The sequence below is a fragment of the Lygodium microphyllum genome, chromosome 11 (assembly GCF_053477565.2).
Source record: "Lygodium microphyllum isolate KBCC chromosome 11, Lygodium_microphyllum_v1.1.10, whole genome shotgun sequence".
Taxonomy (NCBI): Eukaryota; Viridiplantae; Streptophyta; class Polypodiopsida; order Schizaeales; family Lygodiaceae; genus Lygodium; species Lygodium microphyllum.
Window position 1 is genome coordinate 42,047,615 of NC_141145.1, and position 16,148 is coordinate 42,063,762.

Here is a 16,148-nt window from a genome sequence, read left to right on the forward strand (position 1 = left end):
AGCTAATGGGCGGGCGCCCAAGAAGTTAGGCATACCCAATACAATGTCCAAATACAAATATCTAAATCGTGCGCCCATGCGCATACAAAAATAATAAATAAATATCAAACACCTTGATAAATAGGCGCGACAAAATATAGGCGCCATGCCTTAGGTATGTGCCCATCAAAATATTGACGATAAATGGAATATACGCTATCCTCCAATGCTTTCCACTGCCACTGCTGCTATCTCTACACATCAACTGAAGCATTCACAATCGTTATTAAAAAATACAATTAAACCGAAAAAAGTGAATACCTAGCAGTCTTCAACTACATAAATAAATCAATTGGTTAAAAATCAATCCTAACCTTAATTGATCACAAGTGCGCACTCTAAACTCAAAAACGTTTATTAATTTAAATATGTATTTTGTGGAATCACTCGCTATGGAATCACCCATGTACACACTAAATTAACAAAATGCCCGAAAAGGATAGGCGTCCCCATCGACTTCTCGCACAAAGAATCCACTTTGTATATGAGCCCCGATAATAAAAGTTTACGGAATCCACCGTAAAACCTCACGGAATCCACCGTGGCATAGAATCTATCGTGTAATATGCCTCCTGGCATCAAAAGAAGTCGATTTAGGCCATTTGAATACTTTGAAAATTTTCTATACATAATTTCCAAATATCGCCCTATGACCAGATTCATCAAGCTATCCTATACTATTTAGACTCTTAGTCAAGTCATGAACATATCATATATTCTACAGGACAAGAAGATCCATAACGTAGTGACAAATGTAAATACACAATACCAATAATGCTCCATGCATAGTTAACACATACTTGTTTCCTTATATCATAAGTAATGAACCACTCTCTATATAATAATATGGAATGATGCTCAAGAATCCAAAAGCCAATTCAATGACATATCATTATTTGTGGCAACTAAGATAATATCGTTCGAAGAGAATATATACAAAATATCTCCATCATCACTGCTACATGTATTAATCTCCCAGATCTTTGTGTTGCCCTTCTCTTCCTTCTTTCCATCCTCTTCACTTTACATTTTGTCTTTTTGTTTGTTTCCCGACTTATATAAATTCTTCTTATCCCTTATTGATATAAATGAAGCATTTTATATCTTTCTTGTTATGAAACTCACTCCTTGATTTACCTCTCTCATGATAGTTTTCTCTAGCATTTGACCTTCCTCTCATTAATGGATGCACTAAAAATCTTTCATCTTGCATTTTTCTTTCTATTTACTTCCTCAATGAGCAAACTACTCTCAGCATTAGTACTCACAAGACCACATGCATGTGCAAATTGACTAAATGACTATCCTAAAAGTGTTCCAAATTCTAAATAAGCTAACCAATAAGAACATAGCCTTAATTGAATCATGAAAAGTTATCCTCTATGGTGAAAATTAGCAAAAAATAGTATTGACCTTATTCAGATGATTGGAAATAGAAGTCCCCTTCTTCATGTGAAGATAAATGCAAATTTTCAACCAATAAATTTGCAAAACCACACTTTCTTTCTCATAGCTTTTTCCATACACCAAAAGCAACAAATGTTGTGTCTTTTACATAAAATACATGGAGTTTAAGAGTATCACCATGATACTCAAAAAATGCCAAATCATCCATTTGTTCCTATACATTTGTATCCATGCCCTCAAGCTTAATCTCATCACATTTGATTAGCTTTACCTACCTCTCCTAAACCAATACATTATAAATTTGCTATTTTCCATAGTTAAAATATGTGCCATCCAATTTTTCAATATCAAATAAAGCATGTTTAGAAGTGGATAAAGGAGCCATAATGTCAACAATATGTACTCATATACCAAAACACCCAAAGTATGCTCAACCACAAGGAAAAATAGATTAATATACTACAATATACGGGCCCACAAAAAAATTCAAATAATGGCTAAAATGGTATTAATAAGACAATTGTTGTGACATGCCTATCCAATGAATCCTTAACAACACAATTTATATAGTCCATCAAGTGATATGTTTAGATGACTCCATCCAAAAATCCCATGGAATATCCACACTTTGTGGCCTAGGGTCATTTAAGTCTACTCTCCTAGAGGAAGCTCTACGTCATTCCCATGACCATCATTTTGTAGCAAAGCTTTCTCATTAACTCTAAAGCATCACTTATGGGTAGTTACTTATATGAGATAACCTAAACCCAAGAATATTTATATTGCACTTGGTTTAAAGAGGGTGAAAAACAAGGGGAAGATAAATGCATGGATCCCTCTACTTGTAGGATAAAGCCTCACCGCCCTCCCCGAAAGTGACACCAAGTTTGGATCTAAGATGATGCTCGAAGAGAGTTAGCATTACACTCTTCCTACAAATTCCCAATTCAAATGCATTCGTGTGAGATATCACTTGAGTAATAGAGAAAACCTTACCGTAGGAAAAGTCCATCATGAACTCGGCATCTAATATCCCAGTTGCAATGGAATTTTCATAGTTATCTAATTACCTACCATATTAATTTAACACATAAAATATCTTACTATATATCACACGCTAAGCAAGTTCTTCTACATAATTTAGGGGCAAATACAAAGACAAGAGGATGAAATCCTTTAGTAAATAGTAGCAACACTATACTTATTTATATCTTCTTCAAGGTACAATGCCAATTTGACATTCTATCCCTTACACAGGGACCCATATCCAAAGCACTTAGACACCCATACCCGAGTCTCATGGACAAAATCTCTATGATCCATCCTTTGTCAAGAATAGGGTATTCTAACATTTGTAGATGTTAGGAAACTCAATTTCTTCTATCTCCATCCTAGGCCCATGGTGGGATGTCCAAAACCTCCCTAACACACATGCTATTGTAGGAGCAAACGTTGCCTTCCATGGTGGTTGTCTTACCACTCAACCCTCAATCAGCGTATTGAACAATGCTCTTTTGAGTCTCTTGCATTTATCATCATGTTTTTTTATAGTCTCAAACCCTCATTTGATAAATCCCTTGGAGCAACTATAGATCCCCCTCTTAGAGAGTTCTCAAAATTGAATTAAAAACACGCCAAACAACCTATTTCAACTAGGAAATCATTTATTTTCTAAAGCAATAAGTGTATCTTGAAACATTTTTTATCAAAACTGAAAGAATTCCTTGTTGAGATATCGAGCTCCACTCGTGATATGCCAGGGTGACCGTTGTGCATTTATGTCACCGACTTGTCAGTTGTTGCAGATGCGGTTGGTACACCGCCCATGAATAATAGCTAGATGACAGCTATCCTTATCTACTCTAGTTCGTGGCTCAGTTAGTATGCCACCTTAGTTAGTTGAGTTTGGTTTGAGACCCATATATAGGGTTCTTCTATTTCTATGTACTTGAGTTCTTTTGGCTTACACAACTAAGAAGAGGAATACTGTTTTTCAACCTCCATCTTTGTGTGTATTCCCCCATTGTGCAAGCAAGAAAGCTACAAGTGAGACTCCTTCCTTCTCTCCCACAATCTTGACATGGTATCAGAGCCTTGTTCATGGTAAGAAGATCAAGAAAGCAAACCAAGTTTGCGGTGTTCTGGTAAGAGGACCAGTGTTGCTTTCATTTTTCTGTTTTGGGAGCAAGTCTCTCCAGGTAGCACAGCCAGAAAGTGCAAGAGTGCATTGTCTCAGATTGAGACGCCCTTCGCAGTGTAGCAAGAGGGCAGTATATGCTGCAGATAAGGGCTTTAGCCCTTGGTTGCTCTATTTTTTTTATTTGAGGCCATTTCGGGGCCTGTTTTGGAGGTGGAAGTTTTCTGCACGCACTCAGGAAAAGGCCCAGTTTTATGCTGTGCGACCAGTGTTCTACACGTCGGTGAAAAGTTACTGTAGAAATTGCATCGTATGCTTGTGCGCAGAGACATTGGGAGTTACAAAATCATCCTTGTTGCTTGTTGATGCAAAATCGTCACTAGGAAGTGACTGTGTGGTCAAAAATACCACTTTCGTCAGTTTTGCAGATTTGCCCTTGTGAGGCTGAAGCTGAGTTCTTTGCAGTGATAGAATTTTTTGCAGTATTCTGTAATGGCATCTGATTCTCTTTCACAGATTGTCACTGAAAAGCTTGACAAGAACAACTTCCAAGCATGGAAGTTTAGAATGACGAATTTCCTTATGGGAAAAGGATATTGGGAATTCGTTGTAGGAAATGAAGAAGAACCAGTTCTTCCTGATGTTCCCAATCAACAGCAAATGCAGGCATTTAAAGCATGGCATGAGAGAGCTAGGAAAGTTATGTATTGGCTGTCTATCAGCATTTCAGACTCTATGATTGTGCATATTCAAGATGCAAGTACACCAAAGGAGGCATGGGATACTTTCTCAAAAATGTACAGCACAAATACGCAAGCCAGGAAAATGCAGCTCAAGCAAGAGTTGCACAATGTGCAAAGAGAAAGTATGAGCATCAATGACTACCACATGAAGGTGAAGAAGATTGCAGATGCACTTGCTTCCATTGGGTCACCAGTGGAAGATGATGATTTAGTTTCTGTGACCTTGAAAGGTCTAGGAAAGGATTATGCACAATTCCGAACATCCATTTCCATCCGTGAAAGATTTCCTGATTTTGAGGAGTTGATTGCTCTTCTAATTTCTAAGGAGCCGAGAAATGGTGGTGCATCTTCTTCAGGAGGAACTTCAAAAGAAGCTGTCTTCTACTCAAATGCTGGAAGAGGTAGAGGCAGAGGTAGAGGAGGCCGATCTCGAGGCCATGGTAGAAATCAGAATATGCAGCAAACTCAAGAAAACCAGTCCTATGGAGGAAGATGTGGTAACTCTAGAGGCAGGGGAGCCAAAGAGGTCGTGGTGGATAGCAAAGAGGCCAAAATGCAAACAGCAATGTTGAATGCTACTACTGTGGTAAAATGGGTCATATGGCTAAAGACTGCTATAAAAAGCAGAATGACATCATGAGTGGAAAATTGCAACAAGGGAATTATGCATCTTCTAGTAGACAGGGGGATGACAGAAATTAGCATTTGTTTATGGTGCAGCACATGACCAATTCTGTGACAAGTACAAAAGAAAAAAACGATGTGTGGTATGTTGACTCAGGTGCATCAAATCACATGACAAGTCATGCAAAATGGATGCAGGATGTAAGGAAAATGAAAAAACCAAGATTTGTGGAGACTGATGATGATACTGCACATCCTATTGTGCAGATTGGAAAAATTCCTTTGTCTATGCAGGATGGGAAAAAGAAATACGTGTCGGATGTATTTCATGTCCCGAATATCACCAAGAACCTGGTTTTTGTTGGTCAAATGGTTGAGCAGGGCTTGCAGGTCAGATTTAATTCTCATGGATGCTTTGTTGAGGATATGAAAAATAAAGGTCGCTTGACAGCAAAAGGAAAGAAGAAGGGTAGAATGTTTACGTTGGATGCAGATATGCCTGAATTGAGTGCAGCAATGTTTGCACATGGGACCGGTGTAGTTGCAGATATTGATATCTGGCATAAACGCATTGGTCATGTTAATGTACAGCGACTTAAATCAATGCAAGCCCAAAATATTGTTGCAGGATTGCCTAAATTCAAGGTTGCAAAAATGCATAAGGTATATGAAGCCTCCCAATTTGGAAAATAGGCAAGGAAACCATTTCCTAGACATGTTCAAGAGAGTAAGAAGCCATTGGAATTAATCCACTCTGATGTGTGGACTACTAAAGCTGCATCTCTTGGAGGCTGTCATTATTTGTCACTTTTATTGATGACTATAGCAAAAAAATTTAGGTGTATTTTATAAAAAAGAAAAGTGAAGTTTTTGAGCATTTCAAAACTTTTAAAGCTATGGTTGAAAAAGAAACAGGCTTGCAAATAAAATGCCTAAGGTCAGATGGAGGGGGAGAGTACCTCTCAAAAGCAAGGTTCCTACAGGAGCATGGCATAAAGCAACAATATTCATGCAACCATACCCCACAACAAAATGGAATTGCAAAAAGGAAAAACAGGCATATTGGAGAGGTATCTCATGCCATGCTCAACGAAAAAGACTTGCCATATTTTTACTGGGCTGAAGCAGTTGCTACAGCAGTCTACATAATGAACAGGACTCCCACTGCAGCAATACATGGGATGACTCCAGAGAAGAGGTATACTAGTAGGAAACCAGATATTTCTCATTTGAAAATTTTTGGTTGCATTGCCTATGTTCATGTGCCAGATGAGTTGAGATCCAAGTTGGATCCGAAAGCTGAGAAGTGCATCTTTATTGGTTACTCTTTGCAGCAGAAAGGGTATAGATGCTATAACCCTTCTACTCGTAAGTTTATAGTGAGTAGAGATGTTGTTTTTGATGAGATGAGTAGCTGGTATAAACCAATAAATGTGATTGATGATGTAGATGCACAAAATGGTAATACTGTACAGAATTCACAGCAGCAGTAGTCACTAGATATTAGTGGACCTGGAGCCTCTTCTAGCAGTGGTTCACATTCTTTGCCATGGACACGCAGATTGAGATCAGGAGAATCTTCTCAAAGCAATGCAGATAGTAGTATGCAGGTATCACGAAAAGGAAAAGAGAAGGTAGATCATCTCATGTTTGATGTGAATGCAGGTCACTCTTATGTGGATGGTGAATCCAGTGGCTCAGAACAGAGCATTGATGATGAGTTGGGTATTCCTTCTATTGTTACACCTGGAGTAAGGAAGACCAGGGATGTTTTGAGAGCACCTGGGAGTGAACCTACTTTGCGCAGGTCTACCAGAGCTAGGTATCCTGTGGACAGGCTGAAATATGATGGATTTACAGCCATTCACTATGCCTATATGGTCAAAGTGATACACGAACCAGAACCCACTTCTTTTGAGCAAGCCATGGGAAAAGAAAAATGGGAGAAAGCCATGGATGAAGAAATGGATGCCTTGGAAGCAAATGCTACATGGAAATTAGTACATTTGCCTAAAGGTAAGAATGCAATTGGTTGTAAGTGGGTTTATAAGGTGAAGCACAATGCAGATGGTTCTGTGAACATATATAAGGCAAGATTAGTAGTCAAGGGGTATGCACAAACATATGGCATTGATTATAAAGAAACATTCAGTTCGGTTGCAAGGATGGCAACCGTAAGAGCAGTCATTGCTATGGCTGTATCAAAGGAATGTGCTTTACATCAGATGGATGTAAAGAATGCCTTCTTGCATGGTGATTTGCAAGAAGAGGTATATATGGAGCAGCCACCAGGTTATATGCATGTTGTTCATCCTGAGTTTGTTTGCAGGTTGAAGAAAGCCTTGTATGGCTTGAAGCAAGCACCTAGAGCATGGTCTGACAAGATAGGACAATATCTTGTCACTATTGGCTTTTAGATTTCCAAGGCAGATTTCTCAATTTATGTGAGAAAAACAGAGAAATGTATTATGCTACTTGTCATTTTATGTTGATGATTTGATTATGACAGGTAAGAGTGATGAAGATATCCTTCATGTGAAAATGCTATTGAAGCAGAAGTTTGAGATGAAGGATTTGGGAGAGCTGCGTTATTTCTTGGGCATTGAGGTGATTAGATCACCATTGCTCTTGCAGAGGCAGTATGGATTGGGCATGCTGTCCAAATATGGGATGACAGGCTGTACGCCTATTTCAGTTTCTTTGGAGCAGAATGTGAAGCTGAGCGCAGATGCAGGTGAGCTTCTGGAAGAGCCTACTATGTACAGACGCATAGTAGGAAATTTGATTTATATGACTATTACCAGGCCAGATTTGACCTATGCTGTTGGATTGGTAAGTCAGTTTATGCAGGCTCTAAGGAAACCGCATTTGGATGCTGCTAGACGCATACTCAGGTATGTGAAGTCCACATTGCAGTATGGACTACTTTATGAGAGTGGGGTTCAGATACAGTTGCATGGATACACTAATGCTGATTGGGCTGGTAGTATTTCCGATAGACGATCTACCAATGGATATGTGTTCTCTTTTGGGAGTGCTGCAGTCATTTGGAGCAGCAAGAAACAGCCTACAGTTGCCTCGTCGAGCACAGAGGCTGAGTACAGGGGCGCATCAATGGCTGCATGTGAGGTAGCTTGGTTGCATAAGCTACTTTATGATATGCATCAGCCTACAGATGGGCCAGTTGTCATTTATTGTGACAACATAGTAGTATACACTTGGCAAATAACCCAGTCTATCATGCTAGAACAAAGCACATTGAGGTGCATTATCACTATGTGCGGGAGAGGGTTTTACTAGGTTTTATTGATCTAGTTTATGTCAACACAGAGGATCAAGTAGCTGACATATTTATGAAGGCATTGGGCGCAGAGAAGCTGCGCAAGTTTAGAGACCTGCTTAGTGTGCAGGAATTGGGATTGAGCTCAAGGGGGAGTGTTGAGATATCGAGCTCCACTCATGATATTCCAGGGTGACCGTTGTGCATTTATGTCACCGACTTGTCAGTTTGCAGATGCGGTTGGTACACCGCCCATGAATAATAGCTAGATGACAGCTATCCTTATCTACTCTAGTTCGTGGCTCAATTAGTATGCCACCTTAGTTAGTTGAGTTTGGTTTGAGATCCATATATAGGGTTCTTCTATTTCTATGTACTTGAGTTCTTTTGGCTTACACAACTAAGAAGGGGAAAACTATTTTTTAGCCTCCACACTATAACACAATGCCGCCATACACGCGTCCATTACACGCGAAAAGTTACGGCGCGTGTATGGTCGTTTATACTTACAGCAATATCGGGCGCGTATATACATGCATGTAACAGCGCGTGTATAATTGCATGTGTGGGCGCGTGTATTTGCACGTTAAATCTGTCATAATACACGCTCTGTTACACGCGACACAGAGCCTAACTACAGAAATCCATTTCTTTTCAAAACAGAAAACCATTAAGTTTTAAAAATGTCATTGTGCATTGCAGTGTTTACAAACCATTACAAAATCCCACTACATGCACTTACAACAACGTAATATATTGAAAAATATATCTTCATATGGTTATTGAAAGACAAAGTATACAATAGAAATGTCATGAATTTGGAACAATACAGTGATGGATTGGTTAGGGTTCGATCTCATCTTCAATAAGATCCATCCTTGCCAAACGATCAACATCAATATCCATTTGATCAATTTGTAAGGCTACGATTAAATTTATTCTACTATCGCTATTTTGCCCATTGATAATGGTACCGATGCCTTGATCATTCTCATCATCATCACCATCATCCTCAATGGAAGGGTCATCCTCATGATCATGAGAAATGGCACGCTCATCCTCATTATCATGATCATCTACATTGGCATGTTCGACATCATCTTCTTTGCGGCTTGCCACATCCTCCATATGCTCCATATCAGTGAATGTATTATACATTACTTTGGAACGTGGTGCAATAGGGATGACATACCACCATTTACTGTCATGCACCATTGGCAGATAGATAACCTGCTCAAATACACATAATTCATTAATTAATTAGCATATCAAAAGTCAAGGGGTGCGCGAGCTTAGATATATATGTACATGAAACACATTTGTAAAAAAATGCATACCTGCTCACATTGTTGTGGCAATACGAGCCTATCTTTCTTTGTTTGCCAAAACTTTGTAGAGTCAATAGTTACATAGCCACTTGCATGGCGTTTTATCGTTGCGTTAGGCCCTTTTTCCACCACGTTCATTTGCCATTTGACATCCAAAACATACACAAAGAAGCGGCGAAAGTCAAGTCTGTATATGTCTTGGATTGTGCCACAATAATCATCAATTTTTCCATTGGCTCCCTCAAAGCTACTAATGACACCGCAATCTTGTGTATTCCTCTTTTCATCTATTCTTTGTGTTCGAAAATGCTTGCCTTCACACCATATAGCATTGAACATAGTGCACTGGACCAAAATATAAGCAATATCTATGTAAGCAATTAATGTGAATAAATATGAAAAGCCAATCACTTACAAAGAATGCAAATTTACATTTGTTCTATGTACCTTTAACATGCATCCTCGTGCATACTCCCATTCTTCCGCCGTGATATGCAGCCCCTCATCTCTCTCTGCTCTCTCCATTTCCTCATGCAACCAATCAACATGAATATCATTCGGAAGTGTTGCTAGATGCTTAGGGTATGCCTTACGAGAGCCATGTTGCCTCCAAAAGAGAGCTCTGTCTGCTTGCCTTTTTGTATTTGCATCCTCGTATCTTGTAACCCATCTGCTCATCACATCACTATTAAGGATGCAAGTGAAATTAAGATCATCAATCAATGTTCTCTCAATTACTTTGCTCTGTCCTTTTCCTTGAGGCACAATAGACGTCATCCTCAAGTCCTCTTCATTGCTCCATAGTCGCGGCAAAGAGCTATCCACCTGATCAAGAAATTCTGATATATATACAAGAGACTCTTGTATCAACCAACCCTCAGCCATGCTTCCTTCGGGCCTTGCACTTTGCCTCACAAAGTCTTTTAAGGTCTTCATGAAGCGCTCTAGGAAGAACATCCAACGGGCATGCACAGTGCCACATAAAGCAATTTCATCCACTAAATGCACAATGAGATGTAGTTGACTTGTGAGAATGGTTCGCGGAAAAGTCTCCTCTACCATACAAACCACCTCCACTGCCATAACACGCGCATCATCCAATGTGGCTGGATCAATTGCTTTGGAACTAACATATCTGAAAAATAAATGCACAGTACGTTATACCTCATGCACATTCATTTTGCAAGGTATAATGAAGGGTGATCTTACATGGGATTTACATACCTCACAAGCTCGCCCATCTTATAAATACATCTTTTCAAACTCCTGTCTGCACAATGGTTGATGCTAGTAGTTAGTATGAACTGCGCACATAAGAGCACATGTATATTTGGGTTAGGGCATTACAAAATTTAATTTCAACCTACAATAATTGGAAAACACTTACTTGGAGCATCTTGTGCCAATCGTGGGACTTCAACCCATGTAGTTGCTCAACCCCTCTTTTCTTAGTGGTTGTAAACGCTCCCTTCAACAATCTCATGCATCCAGTGGGAGTACGCAAAGTGGTGATGGCTTGCTTTACCTGCTTCTCCTCCTTCTTTGATATAATCCAGGGAGCAGGCGGAAGACGAACGTGCCCACCCTCCTCTCGTGGCCAAGCTTGACGCATACGTCCTGCGACCTGCAAGTCCTCCCGTACGCTAACATTGTCTCTTTTACCAATAACATGTTCCCAAATACTAGATCCCACATTCTTGAAGATGTGCATGGGATCAAGAAGATGGTTGATCTTGAGATGGGTCCAATATGGTAGCCGGAAAAAAATGGAGTACCTACACAAGGGATTGCAGACTGTCATCTTTATTCCAACTTTAGAGACTACACAAAACAAGATTGAAAACAATGGAGATGTACCTGTTCATGCCATCTGGAGGAAGAACATTTGAAGACTCCCAAATACACTTCCAATCTTTTGCACGAAGTGTCTGTGGATGAATGTTCCTCTTACTAGGAGCATATTTAGGGTGATCTGATGGGAGAAATCGATGATGATTATCGAATATGGTCTTACACAAACCATCAGCATACTCATGTACCAATGAAGGGCCACATATAGGACATGCATGTTTATCCGATGTCCTCAAACCTGTTAAAATAAAAAAAAAGTTAGAATAATAAAGTCAATAGTTATAATTGATATAGCTAGTAGTATTAGAGTCGGGAGGTAGTTAGAATTCTTACCAGAACAATCGCTGTATCCTGGAAAGTCATGCATTGTCCACATCAACACTGCTTTTAAGTCGAAGTGTCGAGAGGAGGGAGGCCTACTAATGTCCACTACCGCAACACCTCTCCATAGTTCCTCCAACTCATCAATCAACGGTTCAAGATAAACATCCATATGCTTGACTTTATGTTTCCCTGGAATCAGAAGGGATAACATAAGATGTCCCTTCTTGATCGCCATTGATGGTGGAAGGTTGTAATTCACCAACACAACCGGCCACACGCTGTATGCGGTGCTCTTGAAACCAAACGGATTCACTCCATCCATACCTAGGCCAACTCTCAAGTTTCTGGGCTCTGTTTTAAAGCTGGGCCACTCATCTTCAATATGCTTCCAAGCAGGAGTGTCTGCAGGAATTCTCCACATGCCATCATCCGATCGATGCGAGGAATGCCATGACATGAGCTCTGCTATGGATTTGCACTTGAACATGTGTTTGATGCGAGGAATTATAGGAAAGTGTCGCAAGACTTTACGAGGTACATCAAAACTCTTCACATCTGTTCTATACCTTGCTTCACCACAAGTGGGACACTGTCGAGCCTCCTTATGCGTCCCACGAAAGAGAATGCAATCATTGACGCATGCATGTATGCGATCATAATCCAATCCTCCAAGAGATGTCACATAGCGCCTCGCTTTGTCTCTTGAGGTGGGTAGTCTATTCCCCTTTGGAAGCATGTTTGATAATAGCCTGCATCCAATATCATCAATTAGCCCATAACCCTAAACCCTATACTGTAAACCAAAAACCACTAACTGAAATTTGCAAGTTACAATGCTTACTTCAATAATGCGTCAAGACTTGCATTGCTCCATCCATAAACTGTTTGTATATTGAGCAGTTCAAGTGAAGCACGTAAAATAGAGAATGTGCACCCTTCAAAAACCGGTGTCGATGAAGCGTTGTAGAGATGCTCTTGTTCCATATCATTGTCGTCCACACCTTTGCGATCATCCCTAAAAAGATTCCGCACCATGTCATCAAACACTTCCTCTTCCACAACTTCGTGGGGTGCAGGGCTATTGTCATCCCTTTCCCACTCATCTCCGACAACAGATCCCAAAGCTCCAGCATCATCTCGTCGACGCTTTGCATGCTCTCGCCGTGCGTATGGCACCATGTTAGGGTGTGGTACTGCATCCTGCTTCAATCACAGTATATATATTACAACGCGCTCCATTAATTTGCACACCATGAGTTATTTTAATACTTTCAATTCACATCTTCTCACCTCTAAACCTGTTTGAATCCATTCTCCATACATCGAGATGTGATTCAATGTAATTCGACGCGCTCGTACAATGCACCCTTGACATCGATTACATGTACACTTGATCCTTTGTGCCAGCCACACGTCGCGATCACGATGACGCATTGTCTCATCCTCACCAGAACTGCTTGAAGAGGATGATGACATGCTATGTCCAAAATAACCAATACAGAAGTAGGATCAGTTTTTAGTGAAATCATACACATCCTATGCACAAAACAATGGATACACAAGAACAATCAGTTTTTAAAAAAAGTATAAACAGGCTCTGTGTCGCGTGTACAGGCGCGTCTAAAATGTATTCTGCTGCGCTTTTACACGCGCTTTTACACGCGGTTTTACACGCGTGCTTTTCGCGTTTACCTACCGCGCGCGCCGCTTTCTTTCTTTCAAAAGCCCTCTTTCAAAACACTTCTTCTTCTTCTTTCTGCGTCGCTTTCTTTCTTTCAAAAGCCCTCTTTCTCCCTCTTGGACTACCCAAAAGAAGCAAAGGGTGCAGACAACACAGAAAGGGAGAGAGAAGCAAGAATCAACGAACTCACTTTTCAAAGACTTTTCAAAGAGGTTGGTTGTCGTTTGTTTGTTTTGGCAAATCTGTCGCTTTCTTTCTTTCCACCCGTGCTATGTGTACTTGAAAGCGACAGAGGATAGAATTCACACACATTGTATATGTGCTTAACTATTTATTTCTTGACAAACGACATCCGTCAAGATAGAGGAAAGAGAGAAGAAGGAACCCTTGTGTATGTGTTTAGTCATTTCTCCCTTGATGGACAATGTCCGTCAAGATAGAGGAAAGAGTTTTTGTTTTTCATGAATTTCGTCACTAATTCGAAATGAACTTCTTCTTTTGGCTTATGATCTTCTACTAATTCGATGTTTGGTATTGTAAGAGATATGTTTATTTTCTAGAATGGTAGATATATGTTGTAGGTTATATATTGTAGGAGATATATTGAGGAGATATATTGTAGGAGATATGTTTATTTTTTATATGCATGTTTTTCTTGGTTCATTGAGGCGGAATTTCGACGCTTTGCAGATTCTTCATGGATCCAGGCTCTTCCTCCGATCCGTGGGCATACGCCACTTGGATGATGGAGATGATAAACCATTTTGGGCGCCATCCTAATCCAGTGGAGCTGACAGAGTATATGTATGCCCATCCTCCTCCTAGACTCCGAGGTCACACCGCGCCCCCAAGTACACAAGCCTCTCCACTGCCGTCTACGCCTGCGAGTCCGGCGAGACGTACCCCTGCGCATACACGCTCACCGAGGAGACACACCCCTGCACGGACACACTCACGCACACCCTCCTCTGTACCGTCACGTGAGGGCTCACGGCCACCATCACGTGCTCCCTCACAGCCACAGTCACGTACACAGTCACGTGCAGCCACCCCTAGTCATGGCTACTCCCGCAGTACAGATGAGAGCCGACGCCGCAGTAGGGAGAGCGGGAGTGGAGGATTATGCGGCGGGTGCTTTGGTGGGGGGGGTAGTAGGGCACGCGGTGAGAGAGGGCATGGAGGGAGGCATGTACGAGGAGACAGTGAGGAGTCGGAGGAGGCGAGAGAGGTGGAGGGAGAGATTTTCTACGATGTTACGGATAGGGGTGGGGTAGTCATGGATGCGAGAGGGAAAGAGGTGATGGAGTATATGCGGGGGGTAGTTTCAAACATGTATAGAAACTGTTTTGTAAAATTTAAAGATCAGGATAGCCGGTTAGTTAGGGAGGTCCTAGATAGTGTACATAGTCGGTACCCCAATCCCCCACGAGCGACATTCTCGGATGTATGGGGAAGGACGCGAATAAGGGAGATCTTAAGTAATAAAAGATCTCACCTTAAGAAACTCGCGTACGATGATGGGGTGAATGTAGCTGCGGGTGGCTATCCTTGTGAGAAACCTGCCACTGCCCACAAACGCGAGTGGAAGGAGGCAAAGAAGCGCGCAGAGGGAGGCGTGAAGAGCAGGCAGCATGTGGAGGCACGACGGATCCAGATGGAGACCATTGGATCGTCGCATTTCGGATCTGGCGGCGTCGAGTCGTGGGAGGCAGAGTTCGTAAGTAACTTGCCTCTTTATTTGATTGTTTGCCAAATTCATTGATTCTATGATTGTTTTGATCTTACAAACTATCTTGATTATGTTACAGCGACGGGTTATGGGGAGAGGGCCCACAGCCCACGAGACTGGGTATGCTCGCCGCAATAGCAGACGTGACACGTGGGCCATCTTCAGAAACGAGGGACGTATTACGGATGCGCAGTTTGACGCGGCCATGAGACCATACGGTCGACAGGTACTTGAAAACTCTAAATGAATGATTTCGGTTTATTTAATTGCATATATATGTATACTTACATACGGTATATTTCTTGAACAGGCACAAGCTGCTGATGCTCCTGCCCCTGATGATCCAGCCGCCACTGCTGATGTTCGTGCCACTGCTCCTGGTGGAGGCGAGCACCACTCATCGGAACATACCGATGCGAGCTCCTCTGATCATGGAGAGAGCACAGGGTCCTCATCATCCTCTGATTAGCTTTCAGAATACTATAGGATGTGGTTGTACAAAAATTTTTTGTAACTGAAGCCATGGGCTTTTTTGCACCTAGCTCCCTATTTGACTTTGTATATATTTGTTCCTAATTAAAGCCATGGGCTATTTTGACATATGGACTCCCTTGTACACAAATGTATCATGTATTGACAATGTATTGAATCGTGAGTCTTGAGTCGTGTATTAAGTTTTAGATAGTAATATTGAATCGTGTATTCATAGAGAGTGAGTCTTGAAATCTAAATCGCTCTTTTTTTATGGTGCAATGCACCAAAAAAAAATCCAGAGAGTGCCTTTGGGTGGCTGGATGCTGGAACAGCATCCAGGCACCCAAAAGCACTCTCTGGATTTTTTTTTTCCCTCTGCGATCGCGTGTATAAGCGCGTGTCATCTGTCAAAATCGCGTATATTTGCGCGGATAGTCTGGTTAGATTCGCGTGTAAATTTGCAGCAAAACTGCGCAGAACGCGTGTATGGGGTCATGTATTCGCGCGACTGGCTTCACTGTACACGCGCTT

The 16,148-nt window shown here is 41.2% G+C and overlaps 2 protein-coding genes across 2 annotated transcripts; one reads left to right on the forward strand and one right to left on the reverse strand.

Moving 5' to 3' along the window:
- Positions 1-9,073: 9,073 nt before the first annotated feature.
- On the reverse strand, positions 9,074-10,698 carry LOC148028747 (uncharacterized; the record flags this gene model as incomplete). Its single annotated transcript, XM_087688485.1, has 3 exons — positions 9,074-9,460; positions 9,568-9,903; positions 10,006-10,698. Coding segments are annotated over 3 exons (1,416 nt in total), but the record flags the coding sequence as incomplete, so codon positions are not given.
- A 52-nt stretch (positions 10,699-10,750) lies between these two features.
- On the forward strand, positions 10,751-15,612 carry LOC148028748 (uncharacterized). Its single transcript, XM_087688486.1, has 4 exons — positions 10,751-10,757; positions 14,947-15,131; positions 15,223-15,369; positions 15,454-15,612. Exons 1-4 carry the CDS (start codon positions 10,751-10,753, stop codon positions 15,610-15,612), a joined length of 498 nt encoding a protein of 165 aa, XP_087544612.1.
- The last annotated feature ends 536 nt before the right edge of the window (positions 15,613-16,148 follow it).